The sequence below is a fragment of the Hyaena hyaena genome, unplaced genomic scaffold (genome assembly GCF_003009895.1).
Source record: "Hyaena hyaena isolate Hyena2069 unplaced genomic scaffold, ASM300989v1 scaffold_243, whole genome shotgun sequence".
NCBI lineage: Eukaryota > Metazoa > Chordata > Mammalia > Carnivora > Hyaenidae > Hyaena > Hyaena hyaena.
Window position 1 is genome coordinate 2041577 of NW_024080872.1, and position 21293 is coordinate 2062869.

The 21293-nt window shown below is 40.7% G+C and overlaps 1 protein-coding gene across 3 annotated transcripts in view; it reads left to right on the plus strand.

Moving 5' to 3' along the window:
* The window catches only part of WDR44 (WD repeat domain 44), an 85282-nt gene extending 64236 nt beyond the window's left edge, over positions 1–21046 (plus strand). For all 3 annotated transcript variants that reach the window (XM_039244399.1, XM_039244401.1, XM_039244400.1), the window contains 8 exons: positions 5759–5872; positions 9745–9867; positions 13951–14142; positions 14327–14428; positions 14648–14763; positions 15599–15726; positions 16754–16888; positions 19932–21046. In XM_039244399.1, the coding sequence (XP_039100330.1) occupies positions 5759–5872; positions 9745–9867; positions 13951–14142; positions 14327–14428; positions 14648–14763; positions 15599–15726; positions 16754–16888; positions 19932–20026 (1005 nt within the window). In that variant the 3' untranslated portion in view covers positions 20027–21046. The remainder of the gene's footprint in view (positions 1–5758; positions 5873–9744; positions 9868–13950; positions 14143–14326; positions 14429–14647; positions 14764–15598; positions 15727–16753; positions 16889–19931) is intronic.
* The last annotated feature ends 247 nt before the right edge of the window (positions 21047–21293 follow it).

Sequence of the window (21293 nt, forward strand, 5' to 3'; positions counted from 1 at the left end):
CACCTTCGCAAAGAGGATTTCATGCTATGCTTTCAGGTAGAGGCGGGGAGGGCAGGGACCTTTTCTTGTGTCTGTTTCTTCTCTGTTGCCTTCAGCAGAAAATAATCCTTATGCAAAGGGAGTATTTTGGGGTCACACAATCTGATCTCCTTCAAGATCATTTGGACATAAAACTTGGATTAAGGGGGAGTGAAAGGTAATTTTTGTGAAACTGTACATGTGTAACATTTTATTTAAAAAATATGCATTGGTTTAGATTTGGTTCCATCAACAACAATTCTTTTCTGCAATGTGTTAGGCACTGAAACTATAAAGATGCAATGGACAGTTCATGGGAAAACCCAGCACAATGGTAACAATATATGTCCAAAGCAGAATTAGGTATCATTTTCCCTAGATAGCCCCTCCTTTGACGGTGCGCTTGATGTCAGTTAATTAACACCCGTACCATCCCCTGAGTTCGAAACTGTGATCACTTTTTATTCTTCTCTCCCTACAACGTTTGCTCGTTCATCAAATTCCGCCCTCTTGATCTCAGAAATGTCTTTGGAATCTAGCCATTCCTTTCATTTCCACTGCTATAATCTGGGCCTTTATCTCTTACTTGGACCAAAATAGTTATTCTCCCAGATTTCAGTCTTTCATCCTCATTGCTAACAGAATGACTTTCCTATAAAACACATCTGATCGTGTTCCTTTCCTGTTTAAATACTGCTTTTAGTTCTCTCTTTTTTTCCTATAGCTTTAAGTCCAAATTCCTTAGCTTGCCTCAGTCTTTCAGAGATCAGCCTGACCTCATCTCTCATTCGTATTTTTCACCCTTGCCTCTCCCAAACCTTATGTTCGGAACCACTCGGTTGTTCATTGTTGCCCCAACAAAACTGTCAACCCCTTGGTTGATGGCATATATTCACTACGCGCCCTGCCTGGCCAATTCGTTTAAGACCCAAGTCTCCTTGCTTGAGCATTTCTTGCTTTACCCAGTGCATAAGTATTCCTATGCTTGCTCACTGTCCCCTTGGTACTTTGCTCAGATTTTTGTTAAAGGCACTCACTATATACTATAGCAATTTCTATAGCAACAACTAATGATTGATGAGCCCTTATTCTGTGCCCTGTACTTTGCTGAGTGGTTTATACCTTGCCTCGTTTAACCTCACAGTAGCCCTGGTACTGTTGTGAGGTACTGTTAAGAGTCCTGTTTTACAGATGAAGAAGGCTTAAAGATGTGAAGCAACTCACCGATTTCACACAGTTGGTAGATACAGCGTCAGAATTAGAACCCAGCTCTGACCTGTCTTTGGAAAAACTTATGCTGTTAACCATTATGCTCCACTAATTGTCACTGTAAGGTCTAGCACTATGTCTTCATTTAGTCCACCAATATTTATTGAGTGCTTCCTATGTATTAATCAGTGTTTAGGAAATTGAGGATATATAGTAGTGAACAAAAGAGAAAAGAGTACCTCTTATGAAGCTTAAATTTTAGTGGTGGGAGACAGAAACAAAATAAGTAGTTTTGTAATTATTAGGAAGTGACAAGTTTCATGGATTAAAAATAAAGCAGGTGAAGTGGAATAACAAGGAATAAATAAGGTGGGTGAGCAGAGCTTCACCCACAAGTGGTCATTTGAGCAGAATCTGAAAGAAGTGAGGGAGTGATCATGGCTGTCTGAAGGAGACATGCATTCCAGGTAGAGGGAATGGCAAACGACTTCTGGTGTGTTCAGGAAATAGCACTGTTGGGGGGCGGGGGGACGGGTGAAATAGGCGATGGAGGTGAAGGAGCGTGCTTGTTGTGATGAGCACCGGATTATGTCAGGAGGTGGTGAATCATTTCTATCGTGCACCTGAAACGAATATAACAAAGTATGTTAACTAACTGGAATGAAAGTAAAAACTTAAACAAAAATAAATAAATAAATAAGCAAACAAAACCCAAGAGCACTGAAGCCTGAGTAGCCTGGGTAGCCAGAGCTGGTGAGCGATGGGGAACGTAGTAGAAAATGAAGTCAGAAAGGTGTGGATGGGGCAGTCGATGTGCCAGCCAATGCGAGGACTTCGGCTTTTACTTGGAGAGACATGGAAGCCAGCGGAGGGTCTTTGAACAGAGAATGACATAATCTGATATCTGGCTTTTATTTATTTATTTATTTTTTAATGTTTTATTTATTTCTAGGAGAGAGAGAGACAGCGTGAGCAGGGGAGGGTCAGAGAGAGAGGGAGTCACAGACTGAAACAGGCTCCAGGCTCTGAGCTGACAAACAGCACAGAGCCCGACACGGGGCACGAACACACGAACCGCGAGATCATGACCTAAGCGAAAGTCAGACGCTTAACCGACTAAGCCACCCAGGCGCCCCTGATATCTGGCTTTTAAATACTGAGACTAGATTATAAGAAGATAAGAAGTGTCTTATTTTATCTCAGATAATTCACACGGTATCTGCTACGTAGTCAGCGTAATAAATATCAAAAGGCCTACAGGTTTTCATAGCAGTCCAGCTTTAAAATGACATGCTTAGATCACTAGAATATTTGAATGTGGGTTAGACATTAGATGATATGAATGGTATTTTTGAGGTGTGATAATGACGTGGTAGTTATATTTAAAAGAGGGCTTATTAGTTGGAAATACATAAAGAGCATGAGCATTTACTGGTAACAGAGGAGTTTAGGTCTTGCTTTAAGTGCTTCAGCAAAAATAAAACTTCAAAGTGGGAGTGATAAAACAACAGGAGTAAAATACTGGTGATCATCAAAGCAAGTGATGGATGTGTGGGTTCGCTATACCATTTCGTACATTATTCTGGCTCAGTGTATATTTGAAATGGTCATAATAAAGTTTCATATATGTTTATATAGGAACATGAATATATAGTGATTTAGAGGTCTAAATCTCTCTCTAACTGTAGGTATCTATAGAGATGTATACATATAGATAAAATACATTTTACTTGGTGATTCTGCTGTTAATAATTCTACCTTTAAAAACCTATCAGAAAGAAATAATCAGATAGGGTCACCTGGCTGGCTCAGTCAGTAGAGCATGTGATGTTTGATCTCAGCGTCACGAGTTTAAACCCCACACTGGGCCTAGAGCTTACTTTGAAAAGAAAAAAGGAAGTAATCAGATAGGCTCAAGGATATAAATAAAAGGATTTCATCTTAGTATTCTAATAGCAGAAACTTGAACAACTTAAACCTTTAACAGTTGGAAAATAAAAACTATGATATAATCCTTAAAGTAGAATACTATGCAGTCCTTAGATTGTTTTGAAAGTCTATTTAATAACATTAAAAAATATTCAAAATGTGAAGTGAAAAAAGCAGAAGGAAAAATTGAATACAATGTTGTCCCAACTTGACTAAAATATCTAAATATTTACAGATAAAATTTTCAAAGAAATACACTAAATTTGGGGCGCCTGGCTGGCTCAGTGGGTAGAACATATGACTCTTGATCTGGGGGCTGCGAGTTCAAGCCCCACATTAAGCGTAGAGATTACTTACAAATAAAATCTTTGGGGGGAAAAAAAAAAGAAATATGCCAAAACATTACTGGTTGTCATCTCTAGGTGATAGGATTTTAGGTCATTTTTATTTGATTCCTTATACTTTCTGTATTTCTAAAAAATTTTTTAGTGAATAGACCTGCTTTTAATAAAACAACAGAAAGTACTGTAAAAGTCTCAGGTTTAAACCTTTCGGCCATTCATACCTTTTGTATTAGGATAAATAATAGAATCAGGATAAAGATTTATGTTCCAGGATATTCATTGAATCACTGCTTATGCTAGCAAAAAGCTGGAAATGTCTTAATGACCAACAAATCGGAGAATGATTAAATTATTGCACATGTATATGCAGCTAGTAAATGTTTTCAGAGAGTGAAATACTGAAGATGCTCGCGATATAAAAAGAAGACACTGGATGGTGTGTGCACTGATTTCAGTGAATGTTTTTTACAACTGAAAGATGAAGGCAATCAGAATGTTAGCAGATTGTTGTTTTTAGTTTTTCTACTTCCTGTGCTTTCTGCATCGTCTACATTGGGCATGTCTTAATCAAAAAACTTACTTAAGTCGTTTGGAAAAACCATACAGGGTATAAGGAGAAGAAAGTGGACGTTTGAGGAGAAAAATAAGATCTGGAGTCACTGCTAGAGGAATTCTGCCGAGATGTTCATGAAGTGGAAATGATAATTAAGCAGAATGCTGAATTGTATGCAATAGGGCAGGCTGTCGAGTGTTCCGTATTTGAGGGCGCGGCTGGAGTCGGCAGGAGTGGGGGTGCCTGACGGTACCTCCACGGCAGATAGGAAGATGTTTCTATACACCATAAAGTTCTAGACACACAGGAGTGGTAGTTTTTATCTGTTCCCATGGCCACCATCCTAGTTCAGGCCTTCGTTGATCTTCTGCACACTTTACCCACTGCCTTTCCTGCCCCCGCCCTTTCCCCATACCATCTTTTACCTTCTCGCCCAGCTTCCTCGCTCTAAAGCGGCAGTTACGTCATGTTACTTTTTTCTTTTCGGAAACCTGTGCTGGCTCTCCATCGCCTTAGAATGTCTGAACTTTTAAGCCACAAATACAAGGCTCTTTACATCCTGCTCCCAGAGTACCTTTCCGCTCTCATCCCATGCCATATCTGCACTCACTCTTCCTCCTTCCCCGTCATCCCCCCCCTTCCCTGAGTATGCACAGCTTATTGGCTAAGAGCTCCGTATTTTGGCTCCTGCTACATCCCCTAAAACATTTGAGGGACAGTCTTTGGACTTAACAGTTGTATTTCGGCTTTGGTTCTGCTGTTTACAGGTGGCTGTGTGACCTTTAATATGTTATTTTGACCTGAGCCTCAGGTTTTTTTCTTAATTTCTTCATCTTCATAATGTCAATATACCTCCCTGACAGAGTCGTTAGGATTCACTCAGGTAATGAATACAAAAGCATGTTGTAAACTAAATGTGTGGCACACACGTATGGCATTATTTTCTACCTACCTCTGTCAGGATGCTTTTGACTTCAAATAACAGAAATCCAACTGAAAATGGCTTAAACAATGAGGAAGCAAGTCTGGAGGTAAGGCGGTTCCAGGGTTGGTTCATTGCACAGCTCAGAAATGTCGTCAGGGACACAGGGCTCTGCCACACTCCTGCTTTGCTCTTCTCGCTCGGCCGTTCTTGGGTCTGCTCCCCTCGTGGTGGTAAGGCGGCAACGACAGTGTCAGGCGTCGCACAGACAGCAGCGTTCAGAGGAAGGAGAGCCCCTTTAGCGCGCCCCTTTTTTTAAGAGGGAGGAAATCTTTCCAGAAGCCTCCCCTGTGTTCCCCCCTCACTCCCCAGTAAGCTCACCCTCGTGTCGTTTAACAAAAATTGTAGCCTGTGCCCATGCGCAAACCAGTCATCACTGAGAAAGGGAATGAGCTCACCGTGATTGGCTCAGACCAAGCACGATTCACGCCCTGGTGCTGGCTCCCACCTCTCCTGAAGGAGCAGATGCTCAGAAGAGGACAAGGCAGGGGCTCTGTTAGGGAGGGAAAGGCGGTGATAGCAGTGTCTTCAGGGCCGATCCCGTCCGATTAGGACAGGGAGGTGGTGACTGAGTGATAAGTAGTACGTACATTCAGCGGAAAGGGGACTCTGTTTTTGGTAGATGGAGGTTTCGGTCAGCAGCATACAAAATGATGGATGGGGTGGGACGAGTACGAAGCTTTTGTTTTTCCACCTTTAACATTTGTCTTTACGTCTAAATAGGTGTGCGGCGGAGCTGACGAAGACCCTGATGATAAAAACGCGCCGTTTCGGCAGCGGCCGTTTTGCAAATACAAAGGACACACTGCTGATCTCCTTGATCTTTCATGGTCTAAAGTAAGAAATTCTTAGTTGAAGTGTGTATGAATTCTATGCAACTATGACTTTAGGATAAAAACAAATGTTTTTCGGTACGATTGTCACACTCTCGGTGTTTGGTTATGTATACTTCATGGAAGTTACCTACAGAATAATCGGTCAAAAGAGGAGAAACCTCCAAAAAAAGAGAAACATCAGATTAGGCAAATAAGAAAATGTTTATATTACTTAGCAGCTTCTGTCTGGATCTGTCTATATAATTGTACTTTTTGCTTCTTTTATAAAGTAATTTTGGGGGCGCCTGAGTGACTCAGTCGGTTAAGCGTCCGACTTCAGCTCAGGTCATGATCTCATGGTTCGTGCGTTTGGGCCCCACGTCGGGCTCTGTGCTGACTGCCAGCTCAGAGCCTGGAGCCTGCTTCTAATTCTGTGTCTCCCTCTCTCTCTCTGACCCTTTCCCTGCTCACGCTGTCTCTGTTCCTCTCTCAAAAATAAATAAAACATGAAAACATTTTTTAAAAAAATAAGGTAATTTTGCAAAGTAACTATTCTCAGCAAAATGGACTTGACTTCAGCTGCAGAGGTGAAGTCTGATTTATCTGATCAAGATTGCTTTGACTAATCTGCTATATTTATTAAGCCATTAAATTTACAAGTATATGAATCTTTGACAAGTCATCATTTTATGTGTTTTTTTTTCCTTAGAGCAAAATTATTTCACAAGTAGATGGCCTGTTTTCCCACTGAACATATATGTTAGCAGTTTTGCAGAAATTTAAAGAGATACTTTAAATTATATTGAGCATGTTTGGAGCATGAAACAGTGTTTGGACTTTTTGCATACTACCTTGTATTTCCTTTGTATTAACATTTGTCAGTAGTCAGGATCTACAATATATTTAGAATTTGGGGGACAAAATAATATTTAAAAGCCTTAAACTGAGAAAAGTCAACAGAGTGAAGAGAATACTATCAGAGGTACCAATGTCGCCCACACAGTCTCACTGTGAGTGTCGGGGGGCCTCACGTAGCACGAAGCTGCTGCTGGTGTCCGTAGGCAGGTCAGGCTCTCGCGGAGCCCCAGCTTTGAGTCACTCCACTTACAAACTACTGCTCCCGTCACACTTGCTTACATATTCTGGATGCTTTTCAAAAACCATCTGTCATAACGTCTTTCTCTAACTTGGAAGAAGCTTGGACCTCACCCAGCAGTCTGGTTTTAAACTGAGCCCTAATCGTGTCTTTACACTCCTCCCCACCCCTGTGGGACATCTGAGTTGGCAGAGCTGGAAATCTGCAGTGTCCTTAATCTGATAACCATATTCATCTGGGATAAGAAGTACAGAGCCCATGCTTGGGAACTGTGCAGTCCTTTTATTTTCTAAAAGCAACTCAATATATTTTCCTTTTTACGGCGTCCAGTAACGCTGACTAGAAGAAATTAGATCTCCACTGCCCACTTCTCCGTCAGGGTTCTCCAGAGTAACGCAGTCAAGCGGGCACACGTGCATCAGGAGACTTATTTTAGGGAACTGGATCGCTCAACTGTGGGTGCGGCCAAGTTGAAATCTGTAGGGCAGTCCGGCAGGTAGAAATTCAGCAGGAGTCACTCTGGAGTCTTACGGCGGGATTTCTTCTCCAGGAAACGTTTTGTTCTTAAGGCCTTCATCTGTCTGTCTGGATATTCTTCTCTTTAACTTTCTTTTTTACCTGTTTGCTGATGTACTTTTCTAGATATTATTTGTAACAAGATTCTAAGACTTTCCAGAGTAGAGACCAGATTTTATATTACTGTTGTTTCTCTTCAGAATCTAGTGTGATCAGTATTTACAGTGGGTTTTCTATGTGTTGAAGACTTACTTTGTGCCAGGTAATGAGAATTACCTTGTTAATTCTTACAGTAACCTGTGAGGTAGATGGTATTTCGTTTTTAAAATTTTGTTTAATGTTTACTTGAGAGAGAGAGCGAGAAAGAATATGAGTGGGGGAGGGGCAGAGAGAGAGGGAAACACGGAATCCAAAGCAGGCTCCAGGCTCTGAGCTGTCAGCACAGAGCCCAGTGCAGGGTTCAGACCCACAAACCGTGAGATCATGACCTGAGCCAAAGTCAGACCTTTGACCAACTGAGCCACCCAGGAACCCCGACGATATTTCATTTTGTAGATGAGGAGCCTGGGTCTCTGACCCACCTGAGACCACAAAACTAGTTATAGGTAGAACTTGAGTTTGTCTAATTTTTTAAAGTTTATTTATTTTAAGAGAGAGAGAGAGCATGCATGAAGGAGAGGGGCAGAAAGAGAGGGAGACAGAGGATCCTAAGCAGACTCCACGCCGTCATCTGGGCTTCAACTTAGGAACCGTGAGATCATGACCTGAGCCAAAATGAAGAGTTGGATGCTTAACTGACTGAGCCACCCAGGCACCCCTCAAAATCCAATTATTTAATTGTACCTTACATGATCTATTTAAAAACCGGCATACTGGGGGCTCCTGGGTGGCTCAGTTAGTCAAGCATCCAACTTCTACTCAGGTCATGATCTCAGGGTTCATGCGTTGGAGCCCTGCGTCAGACTCTGCTGACAGCTCCAAGTCTGGAGCCTGCTTCGGATTCAGTGTCTCTGCTCCTCCCCCACTCGTGCCCTGTCTCCCTGCCTGTCTCTGTCTCTCTCTGTCTCTGTCTCAAAAATAAACATTTAAAAAACCAGGCATACTACACAAAGTGTACACTTTTAAAACTAGCCCCAAATTGCATGTATTTATCATTGCAGAGACCTATCCAAATCCGTATTGGCACGTAGTCTTTTTACATTCAAAGATTAAGGATTCTTTACATTACTTTTAGCAAATGATGGACCATCTTGTTGCTTTTTTTAACATGTGTTCTACTTAAGCACTCTGCAGAAGAGTGTAGTGGTTAGAGCCTAGACCTAACGGCAGACTACCTAGGTTTAAATCTGTTTTGCCACTGATGAGCTGTGTAGTCTTAGACAAATTATTTAACATCTCTGTGCCTCAGTGTCCTCATGTGTATAAGGGCACAGTCCTGCACCTACCTCATAATATAGTGTTAAAAACAGTCTTTAGCACATTGCAAGTACTCAATAAAAGTCATCATTACTTTGATTTCTTTAGCACCTTGAGGTATTTAGTACCAAAGAATACTAGGGTCCCATTTGGGTTTCCTCATACAGTATAACTCCTAGTTCTCTCCTTAAATAGATTATGTTGAAAAGTTAAAGACCTTCTGCCAGCTAAAGCTTTTGGCAGACAGATGTCTGGTTCCCAGGTGATGGGCCATCACAGTGCCTAAAGCAGTTACACTACCCTCTTCTAGCTTTGAAAATTCCATGATCTATTCTGAGACGTTTAACGATTTCTCTCCTCTCATTTTCTTGCCTAGCGTGTGATGGATGCACAATAACTTTTCATTTGCATTCTGCATTATAGGGTAATCATTTTGAAGGCATTTTAAGTGACAGTTAGGGAATTCTTGGGAGTTAAAATTCACCAGTGTTGCCAATGTCAGGGTAACTAAACTGAAGTGACAATCAAATGAATAGATGCCTTGTATTCATAGCTAAGTTTCCGTGTACGGATTATAATTAAGGCACACCTTAGTCCTCTCTTAGTGCTTAGCAGGTCTCTTCATAAGATTGTAATTTCAAGAGCAGGTAATATAAAAAAGTCTTAGAATCAAAAGAATATGGTATTTAACTGGAAAAAATGGGATCTTCCAAATGAAGTGGATCATCTTTCTGTTCTTTCTGATGCTAGATATAACAATAATATAACAAAATTATTGAGATAGATAAAACCGAAAGTTTGCTTTTGTTGTGTACATAGTATTTTTTCATAGGATGATGAAATGATCAATGTCAATTTCTCCATAGAACTACTTCCTGCTTTCTTCTTCGATGGATAAAACGGTCAGGTTATGGCATATTTCCAGAAGAGAATGCCTTTGCTGCTTTCAGCATATAGATTTTGTGACTGCCATAGCTTTCCATCCAAGAGTAAGTAACTGTTTATATATTTTTTGTTGTACTATAAGGAAGGTGAGGGAACCTGGTTTCTCTGAAGGACAGTTAGACTGCAGGAAAAAAATTATGAATAGCCACATAGTTAAGGACAACTTAATTTAGTGTTTCATTTTGTTTTAAAAATGAGAGAGGAAATATTTTGTTCATCTGTATTAGAAGAACTGGAAGTGTTATAGTCTAGCTACAAGAATGAAAAGTCATCCTTAATCTTTAATGAGACATGCAAGGTATAAAAAAAGAAATAAAGTATCCTATTAAAGGCAAGAGAGATTAGAGGTAGAGGAAGAAGAGGAGACAGCAGGTGAATAAGTAAGATAGGGAAGCATACAGGCAAGAATAGTGGGGGGTGGGGGGTGGGAAGAGACAAAGAGGCAAAGACCAGAATTCATTATAGATATACTGAATTCCTGTGTAATGTCTGGAAATGTGTGTGTGTGTTTGCAGGAGGAGTTCGTGGTTTGTTTTGTTTTTTATTTTTTTAGTATGCTCTACGCCCAATGTGGGGCTTGAACTCATGACCCCGAGATCAAGAGTCACATTGCTCTACCGACTGAGCCAGCCAGGCGCCCCTAGAAATATTGTTAACCTTGAGATCCAGCCTTATTCATTTTCAATGTAGAAAATCCCTCACTATCTTTCTTTTTGAAAAGGAAGTATTTCATATGATTTTAATAAAAGGAGGAAAATTCATCATGGAATTGCTGACCTCTCTTATGCTCTTGTAGGAAAGAGCCACCGAATGAGTTTTGCTCTTTGCAACTAGAAGCACAAGGGGAGTCCCATACTGGTGCTGCTCCACTAGCTAGACTGAAATAAATGGAAGACTTGAGCTGACCTCATTTTCCCTCCCCTACATTGATGTATCAGTCAGCATTTCTTTTCATGTCCTCATCTCTATGTTTAACACCCATTGCCATCTGAATGCAACATTTCAGTTATATTCACATTTCTTCCCCTTTTTCCCCAGATTAGGAGAGAATGACTTTTTTTATTCCTCAGTATAATTTCCCTCCCTGGGCAGGCTTATGATATGGAGACAGTAATAATTTTGAGCCCTTAGAAGACTTTGGTAAAGACCTTTGGCAAATTAGAAATGCTTAGTCTCTCTTGATACCTTATCAGTTTTGACCATCAAGCTTTTTTTGTTTTTTAATGTTTTATTTATTTCTGAGAGAGAGACAGCGTGAGCAGGGGGGGAGGGTCAGAGAGGGAGATACAGAATCTGAAACAGGCTCCAGGCTCTGAGCTAGCTGTCAGCACAGAGCCCGATGCGGGGCTCGAACCCATGAACCGTGAACTCATGACCTGAGCCGAAGTCAGACACTTAACCGACTGAGCCACCCAGACACCCAACCATCAAGCTTTTTGAGGCTTCTTTTGGAATAGCACCCCCATCCTGTCATGCAAGGGTGCAACAAAAGAATGGCTTTATTCCTTCTATCAGCAACTGTGAGCAAACTCCTTCCCTCACTTCTAAGTATAAAGTGTCAGGATGGAAAGAGAAAGGTATGGTGGTGGTGACGGTTATCTTTGTAATACTTTTTATTAAGGTTCCTCTTTAGCCAGTAAGTTTTCTATTGTTTTATTTGGTTTTATTTTGGAAACTGAAAAGCCCTAATTCTAAAAATCTACAGATTTGAAGGATTTTTAAGAGGGGTAGGGAAGGATGGTGTGGTGTTGACATTTTCTTAGGAAATAGGGCTCTCTTATGTAATGTTACCTGAAAAGAGGGTGGCAGAATTACAAAAGAAATCGCAAACTGAAGATAATACATGCACACGCGCACACATGTGCACACACATATTTATGTATGCGTGTATGTAAATAAAATTCTGAATTGTAAGACCAAGATGAAGTTTTATACTTGTTCAGCTCTTCTACTGGTAGACATCGTACTATACCATAGCCATAAAGATGTCCGGTCTGCGTAGATCTGTCTTGACAGGCTCCAGGGTGAGTAAGAATAATAACCTTGAGCAGAGAAGGGACAGTTTCTTGTTTTGGCATCCCAATGATTTTACTCTCAATTCTTACGTTATCAAAAATAAGACCAGCTTAGGTGATCATTTTGCAACATATACAAATATTGAATCATTATGTTATATGCCTAAAACTAATACAACATTGTCAGTGATACCTCACTAAAAAATTGGACCAGTTGAGTTTGTTGGTAGGCCTGGTTTAGTTTAGAACAGGGCTTCTCACCCTTGGCACTGCTGACACTGTGAGCCGGATAATTCTTTGTTGGAGAGGGAAGACGGTGTGTCCTGTGCACTGCAGACCGTTTAACCTCTACCCACTAGGGGCCAGTAACCACCGCCCCCCCAAGTTGTGACAGTCAAAAACGTCTCCAGACATTGCTTGATGTCCCCTGTGGGACCATGTTGCCCAGGTTGAGAACCCCTGCTTTGAGACTGAGAATTTGAATACCGAAGGGATTTCCTACTGGTACGGTGTCGAAGGTCCCACATAGATAACTGATTCTAACTGAGCTAACTGGCATGACTCTTCTACCCAAGTATTTACACACGTGTGTCCCAGAGAAGGGGGATGGGAACAAACTTATCATTACAGGATGGGTTTTACCCGCGCCTGCTCCTTGGAGTCCCTACCTGACTCCCTCATCCCAGCCAGCACCCCCACCAGAGAAGTCCCTGGTTAGATAAACCGGAAAACACTGCATACTTTCTCCCTCCTTTGGAGACTGAGAATGCATGGTAACTGAGAATCCTCTTTAACTTTCTGAAACCCAGAATTTCTCAAACTTACTTGAACTACTTCTCCTACACAATATACACTCCCAACACATTATCCAGTAACATCTATACCTTGGGGACAACAGTTTAAAGATATGATAAAGTGATTAGAAAGCCCAATCTCCAAAGCGAATACTAAAGTTTCTAATTGTTATTTTCAGTGAATAAAATAATGCTTGCTTGGGAGCACCTGGCTGGCTCAGTCGGTGGACTGTGTGGCTTTTTTTTTTTTTTTTTTTAAGAGCAAGCAAAGGAGAGGGGCAGAGAGAAAGAGAGAGAAGCAGGTTCCATGCTGAGCCCGATCCCACAACCCTGGGATTCTGACCTGAGCTGATATCAAGAGTTGGATCCTTGGGGCACCTTGGTGGCTCAGTCAGTTAAGCGGCTGACTTCGGCTCAGGGCATGATCTCACAGCTTGAAGGCTCATGAGTTCAAGACCTGCACCAGGCTCTGTGCTGATAAGCTCAGACCCTCTGTGTTTCTCTCTCTCTCTCTCTCTGTCTCTCTCTGTCTCTCTCTCTCCTCTCTCTCTCTGTCCCTCCCCTGTTCACACTGTCTCTCTTTCTCTCTCTCAAAAATAAATATTCAAAAAAAATTTTTAAGTTAGATCCTCAACCAATTGAGCCTTTTTTTTTTTTAAGTTTATTTATTTTGAGAGAGAGAGTGTGAGTGGGGGAGGGCCAGAGAGGGAGAGGGAGAGAATCCCAAGCAAGCTCTGCACCATCAGCACAGAACCTGTTGCTGGGCCCAAACCCACAAACGGTGAGATCTCGAACTGAGCCAAAATCAAGAGTCAAACATTCAACCAAATGAGCCACCCAGGTGCCCCTCAACCAGCCAAGCCCTCTTGGCCTCCTCAAGGTTTGAATTCAGGCCCCACATTGACTGTAGAGATTACTTAAAAATAAAATCTTAAAAAAATAATAATGCTTGAAGAATAATATTTTTTCAATGGGATATACGGATTTTAAACGTTATTTCTTTTTTTTTTCTTTTTTTTTTAAATTTTTATTTCTAGGAGAGAGAGAGACAGCATGAGCAGGGGAGGGTCAGAGAGAGAGGGAGTCACAGACTGAAACAGGCTCCAGGCTCTGAGCTGGCAGTCAGCACAGAGCCCGACGCGGGGCTCAAACCCACGAACCGCGAGATCATGACCCAAGTGAAAGTCGGACGCTTAACCGACTAAGCCACCCAGGCGCCCCATTTTAAACGTTATTTCTAATAGACATTATGTTTTGAATCGCTAGTGAATTTTTCTTGATCTGGTAAAATGAAAGCTTTCTCTTGCCACATTTTTAGGATGACAGGTATTTTCTGAGTGGGTCATTGGATGGAAAGCTTCGCCTTTGGAACATACCTGACAAGAAAGTGGCTTTGTGGAATGAAGTAGATGGTCAAACAAAATTGATCACAGCTGCGAATTTCTGTCAGAATGGCAAATACGCAGTGATCGGGACATATGATGGCAGGTGTATTTTCTATGATACCGAGGTAAATGATTATCTTGTATAAATTACAAAATGGAATACTTAGTGGTTTATATAAACTTGGTGTATCCTCTCTGGGTTTTATCAGTTGGGGCAAATAATACCATGTCTGTCTACGAGTTGGATCAGATGATCTTTGAGATTATTTCTTATTCTCATATCTTAAATTTGTGATTTTTTTTTTTTAGCATTTGAAATACCACACACAAATACATGTCCGATCTACCAGAGGACGCAACAAAGTGGGAAGAAAAATTACTGGCATTGAACCTTTACCCGGAGAAAATAAGGTAACAAGTATTCAAAACCATCTCTCTTCACATTATATATAGGCTCCTGAAAATTCTTACTATCTTGGCTTAAGAATATATTTTCTCTCATGTGAAATACAGTATTATCTAGTTTTGAGGTATATTCTCGCTATATATGTGTATATAATACCGTTTTTGGTTATACCTTAATGTAGATAAAAAGATGATATCTTTAACTTGTCCTTTAATTTATTTTAGATACTGGTAACCTCAAATGACTCCAGAATCAGACTATATGATCTTAGAGATTTGTCACTGTCCATGAAGTATAAGGGTTACGTCAACAGTAGCAGCCAGATCAAAGCAAGTTTCAGGTAAATCGGCAATGAGAAAGACCCCAAAGACATCAGAATATCTCTCCTCTGCTGCCATATTTTCCTTGATCTGTGCCTTATGTTTAGTTTCTTTGCACTTTTACAACTGATATCTCTTATTGTTATCATTCCAGTACTTATCTTATCCTCCTGTTTAGTAGGTAACGTTGGAATTGCCCCTATTCTACAGTCAAAGAAAGCCAGACTCAGAAACTTAAGTAATTTGTCTCAAGTCACTGATTAGTTGCAGCGCTAGGATTAGAAGACTCCCAGCTCCGGAATTGGTGCTTTTGTACTTTATTATGTAAGCTTTTTAAGAGGAAGTTTGTCTGCCACCCACCCATGGTCTTTATCCTTTTAGGTCGCGAGGCTAATAAAGCATTTTAACAGCCTGAAGTACAGTACCCTATATTTACGCATTTGCAGGACATGATTGTTTGAGCTCTTAATCTGGGGTCTGGAGACTCTCCCGAAAGAACTGCCTCTTCTTCCTTAGGGCCTCTTCCTTTCCGCTCTTTTCTTAACGGTTCTCCTTTTCCGAGAAATTTAATTGGTAAAGTGTCCTCCTTCTCTCTTCCGTCTCGCACATAGGCGGTTCTCCCAGTGTGGCTTAACTAGCAGCACAGGCACATAGAGCTTTAATGACAGTCCTCACGCCTCTGGCCTCCGTGTCAAACCCGCACGTTCAGAGCCTCTGGAGGGAGACTGGGAGTCTGTATTTCAACAAGCTCTCTTGGCTGTTTGCTTAGGTGTTTTCAGGGAGGAAGCACCGATAGAGGGAAACCTAAAGAAACCGCAAAACTGAGGCTTTTTTTTCTTTCTTTCCCAAATCTAGCCATGATTTTAGTTACCTTGTTAGTGGCTCAGAAGATAAGTATGTTTATATCTGGAGTACTTACCATGACCTCAGCAAGTTTACTTCAGTCAGGAGGGACCGTAATGACTTTTGGGAAGGCATTAAAGGTAAGTAAGTGCCTACTTTGTGTGTCTTCGAAGCGAACAAAGTTAAAGTGGAGGTGTATTACCAGCAACTCTGTGTCGGCACTGTTTCCCAGTCAGTTCGGCAGCTGTAACCGCCTTTGCTTTGTATTCGGCTTTGTTTGAGTTCTCTACACCAAGAAGGAACCTGTGCTTGTCTAAAATGTGGGAGGTCATGGAATCTGAGAATTTGTACAGGCATACCTCATTTTCTTGTGCTTCGCCAGTACTGCAGTTTTTTACAAATTGGAAGGCAACCCTGCGTGCAGTGAGTCTGTCAACACCATTTTTTCAATAGCATTTGCTCACTTTGTGTCTTTCGGTCACATTTTGGACATTCATGAATATTTCAGACTTTTTTTATATTTGCTATGGTGAAATGATCGGTGATTATGACTCACTGAAAGTTCAGATAATGGTTACTATTTTTTAGCATTAAGTATTTTTTAATTAAGGTATATATGGTGTTTTTATAAACCTAATTCTGTACATTAATAGACTAAAGGCACTTAGTGTAGTGTAATTTTTTATATGCTTTGGGAAACCAAAAAATTCATTTGACTTGCTTTATTGGGATATTCGCTTTATCCCGATGGTCTGAAACAAACCTGCAGTATATCTGAGGTATGCTTGTATGATGTATTTTTTAGGGGGGAATATACTTTTGGTTGTTTTTTTTTTAATGTTTATTTATTTTGAGAGAGAGCGCGCACACACAAGTGGGCCAGAGGCAGAGAGAGAAAGAAAGAATATCCCAAGTAGACTTCACACTGTCCGCACAGAGCCTGATGCAGGGCTTGATCCCTTGAACTGTGGGATCATGACCTGATCTGAAATCAAGAGTCAGCTGCTTAACTGACGGAGCCACCCAGGTGCCCCTGCTTTTGTGATATTTTATATTAAAGGATATTAGCATAACATACGCCATTGTATTTTTTGCATATGAGACTTTTTGTCTTGAGGTTTTGAATAAAATTTATGAGTTATCCTGAAGTACATTTTTTTCCCCCAGCACATAATGCAGTTGTTACGTCAGCCATCTTTGCTCCAAACCCAAGTTTGATGTTGTGTTTGGACATGCAGTCTGAAAAACCAGAAGGGAACGAAAAAGGTGAAGATGCTGAAGTTTTGGATACCATGCCCTCTGGTAGGGACTCCTCTTTTATTTGCCCTACGTTTTCTCTAGCTAGCACTCAGTAGCCTCGGGGACCTACGCTGGGTATTAGGAGGTTTTCATGAGTATAAAGAATATTGTTTACAACATAATGGTTGTGAGTAGCCCTTTCTGACTGTTTCAGTAACCTAATTCTTACAAGTGTTACTCCATTTAAATTTATCTGGGAATTAAAAATGAAAATTCTGAAAGTTTGTAATTTTTTTTTTAATGTTTATTTATTTCTGAGAGAGAGAGAGAGCAAGCAAGCAGGGGAGGGTCAGAGAGAGAGGGAGACAAAGAATCTGAAGCAGGCTCCAGGCTCTGAGCTGGCTGTCAGCACAGAGCCCGACGTGGGGCTCAAACCCACAAACCGTGAGATCATGACCTGAGCCGAAGTCGACACTTAACTAAGCCCCCCAGGCGCCCCTGTAATTTTTTTAAGGGCAGTTGTTTTCCTTGGAGACATGCAAACAAGACATACAAATACAAACTTACTCTATCCCCTGTCTCTTCTGGTGGAGATTCGTTACAGCCTGCGTGTTGACGGACTGCCGGGGCCGGCGCAGTGCTCACCTGCTTCCGCTCAGTCCTAAGAAGCGTGTGTTGAACAAATGAACTAAACCAAAATGAAAGCAGTGTTTTTTCCACTGGCCACAAATCTATAGCTTTGTAACTTCTCAGATACGTAGCTGTTTACAAGCATGTGCTTTCCTGCGATTTGCAGCAATCGCCTAGAGAAATGCGGAGTAATTCCAGTTATATAAAATGATCAGCTTAGGAAGGATAAAGAAAGCACAAACAAGTAGTATCGAGTGCCAATTATATAAAAACGGTCCCTGCTAGTCATTAAGAGTATGGTGAGACCGTATAAATTTGGACCAGTTGTTAACAAATCTGTATTTTTCAAACGAGTTCCAGAATAGTTTATTAAATGCTCTTGGTCATTCTACGCCCTACAACTAGGCCTTTTAGAGAGTTTTAAAGCCACAACAAAAGATACAGTGCACAAACGGGGCTTCTAAAAGTATATGAATACTTCAGAGTTCTCAAGTATTTTTACTTCATTGCATCTCAAGTGATCTCCCTTGTGTGGTGGTGCCCCGCGCACTGCACGGAGCACGTGACCTCTCCTGGCTGAGAGCGGGGATGGACTTCGTCTCGTGCTCCCTTCGGCCACAAGATTTAAAAAGGAACCAAGTCACCATTACCTTTACTACATGCCTGTTTGGAAATATTTCTTTTCTTTTTCCTCTGAATCAGATCTGGTGTTCTCTTGTGAGTCATTCAGGGTTTTTCTACTTTTTTTTTTTTTTTTCTCTCCCAGTGATACCTTTTTATATAAACTCTATATAACTCTTGTACACATTTCACTGATTTTTCTGGCCTTTTGTTTTTTTTTTTTTTAAATGTTTATTTGTTGAGAGAGAGAGAGAATCCCAAGCAAGCTCCGCACTGTCGGCACAGAGCCCGACATGGGACTTGAACTCCTGAACTATGAGATCATGACCTGATCCCAGAACAAGAGTCCGACACTTAACTGACTGAGCCACTACCAGGCACCCCCCAAAAAGGTTTTTAAAAACCTTTTCAAAACTGCACTATATTAGGACGCCCGGGTTGCTCAGTCGGTATAAGAGTCCTACTATTGATCTTAGCTCAGGTCTTGACCTCTCAGGGTCGTGAGTTCATTGGGCTCCGTGCTGGGCATGAAGCCAACTTAAAAAAAAAAAAATCTCCACCATATTAATAGGTTCAGTTAACTTACTGTGTCCTTTTTAAAGAGGCACAGCTTCTAATGGGTCATACTCAGATTAGTGTTTGCTGTTTTGTCCCTATTGAGGTAATATCTAACAATAAACTCTGAAACTCATGGTATGAAATCATAAAATACATCTGATTGCCCCATTTCTGACATAGTTGGCAATTTACACTTCATTTTTTTCTCCTTTAGAAAATAGTGATAAACCTGGTTTATAAGGTTGTGATAAGAGGTAAAGAGACTATATAAAGTATCTAGCAAAGTGCTTGGTGTGTAGGAGACATCGTCTTCATCATCGTCGTATCTTAGAAAGCAGTTATCTGTACACGATGAATTATTTTCTTCTCTAGCCTTTCTCATGTCTCATATCTCAAGTCCTTTGCTGCTGCTGCTGCCGCCGCATAGCTTTGAGTTATGCCAAAGGCCGGGAAGGAACATTCGCAGGCTCAGGACATGTTTTTAGCAAATCTTAAGTGAAGCCATTTTGTCTTAACTCGTTCCGTACACAACTTTCCAATTAAAGTTTAGATTATTTTCTTCCTTGTTGATCAGTCCTTCATAAATCTACAGTTTTTGCCTGTGTGTAATAGCGTTGAGAATTTTGTTTGTTAAAAGCTTTTCACTGGCAAATGTTGAAGAGGTGATAAGCATTTTGCCATTGAGCATAGCTGCTAGGCTCTGCAGTGCAAACCGCGGAGGCAGAAGTGGCTGTGTGCATTCCCAGAGCGATCGTATGCACTTCATCTCTTGGCCGTGTCAGTGTGTCTGCTGGACAAGGAACCTCACTGTCCACCTCCTTAGAGACCCCCGTTAGTGACACACTTGCCCAGCGGATCCCATGCTGCCAGCATGCTGTTCCTGGCGCTGAATCGCACACTGGCCTCTTGCCATGGAGTGAGGCACTGGGCAGTTTCGAGGCCTGGGCGTCCAGGGAAAGATCAGCTAAGATCCGGTAGGGGGAAGTGAGCCTCACAGAGGAGGAGAGTACAGGAGAGTGAAAGGGTTACAGGAGCGAGCTGGGAGCGAGACCCCGGGGCACCCGGCTGGCTCAGTCGGTAGAGCATGTGACTCTTGATCCTCGGGGTTGTGAGTTCGTTGTGAGTTCGAGCCCCACATTGGGTGAAGAGATTTCTTAAAAAGAAACTCTTGAGAGGGGAAAAAATAAGAGAGGCTAAAAACGGAAAAAGGTGTGGGGTCATGGTCATGTGACACTTATAACGACAGGCTTTATATGCCTTTAAAATCAACTAAAATCTTTTTTTTTATGCTTTTCAGGTATTCTGAAGACAGATAATACAGAAGTTCTTCTTTCTGCTGACTTCACTGGAGCTATCAAAGTGTTTATTAACAAAAGGAAAATTATGTCGTAATCTGAAATGACATCTAAAATAAACATATCAGTAAGTTTCTATGTGTATCAGAACTGAAAAAAGATATTATAGTGTTTCAGGCTAACATTTTTTTTTTTTTTTTTTTTTTTTAATTTGTATTGGAAGTTGTTCAAATATAATATATTTTTTGAGAGGTGGTGTTAATGCGCTATAAACCCTGGACTGATAGATTAGAATGAAATGTGGCTAGAATAACATTGCCAAACGTTAGGCTTTACGTTTTGTTATATTTGTGTTTTTGTTATATAATTGTGAACACGCACAGGTTTCTGCATGAAAATATATTAATATATTAATCACATGTGTGTGCCTTTTGGTTACATGCACTAAATCTAACAGAGTTAAATTATTTCAATGGCCCTTTTGGCCCCTTACAGGGAGGGGGGGAGTCTTGTTTCCAGCTTAAACGATTTCTTTTGCACAAAATTTCATTTTTCAGAAAAGTGGTATTGACTGAGTTACTGTTTGGAAAATGTTATACAGGTTTTCAATAGGTCAACAACCATGTGTGAATGGCTTTTATAAATTTCTCAATTTGGAGACAAGATTTTTTTTGTGGTCTAAATTGTGGACTTAAGATTCTTTTCTTTGTATATATATCATTTTTCTCTTTTCTTTCTTTTCTTCTCTTTCTTTTTCTTTTCTTTTTTCTTTCTTTTTTTTTTTCCGCCACACTGGAGCACAATGTTTCTATGTAAAGAATTTTTCTCATTCTTTATCCATGAGCACCAGGCTTTGCTCACTTAAAAAAATTAAGCCACATTAAGGAGTGAGTCTTCTTTTTTACAATAATGTAAAAATGAACTGTTTACATTTTTTTAAAGCATTGTAGTTTTAAAACTTAAGCTGTTTTGTTTTGTGTTGTTGAATTTGAAAGCCTTTGTAAATATTGATGTACCAATGAAATAACATCTGGGGCAATGGGACCCCGAGCATGTTGTTGATGGTGAGCATATGTTTCTGAAAATTAAATATGTATATTAAAAGTTGGTCGCCAGACACTTGTTAAATATGTGACTTTATTTTCCGATGACTTTGGTAAACTGAGCCATGTAAGAAAAACAAAGTCTTGATTTTGATTTTGAGCAAGCAGAAGACCAGATTTTATACCCCTAAGTTATAATGCATTAGCTACATACCTTTAAGAAACGATTTTTTTCTATTTCTGAGTTCATCTGAACATCTGTGTGTTCTTTACTGCGTTTGGTTTCGGTATCTAAGTGAGAAGCCGGGGAGCCACAATCGT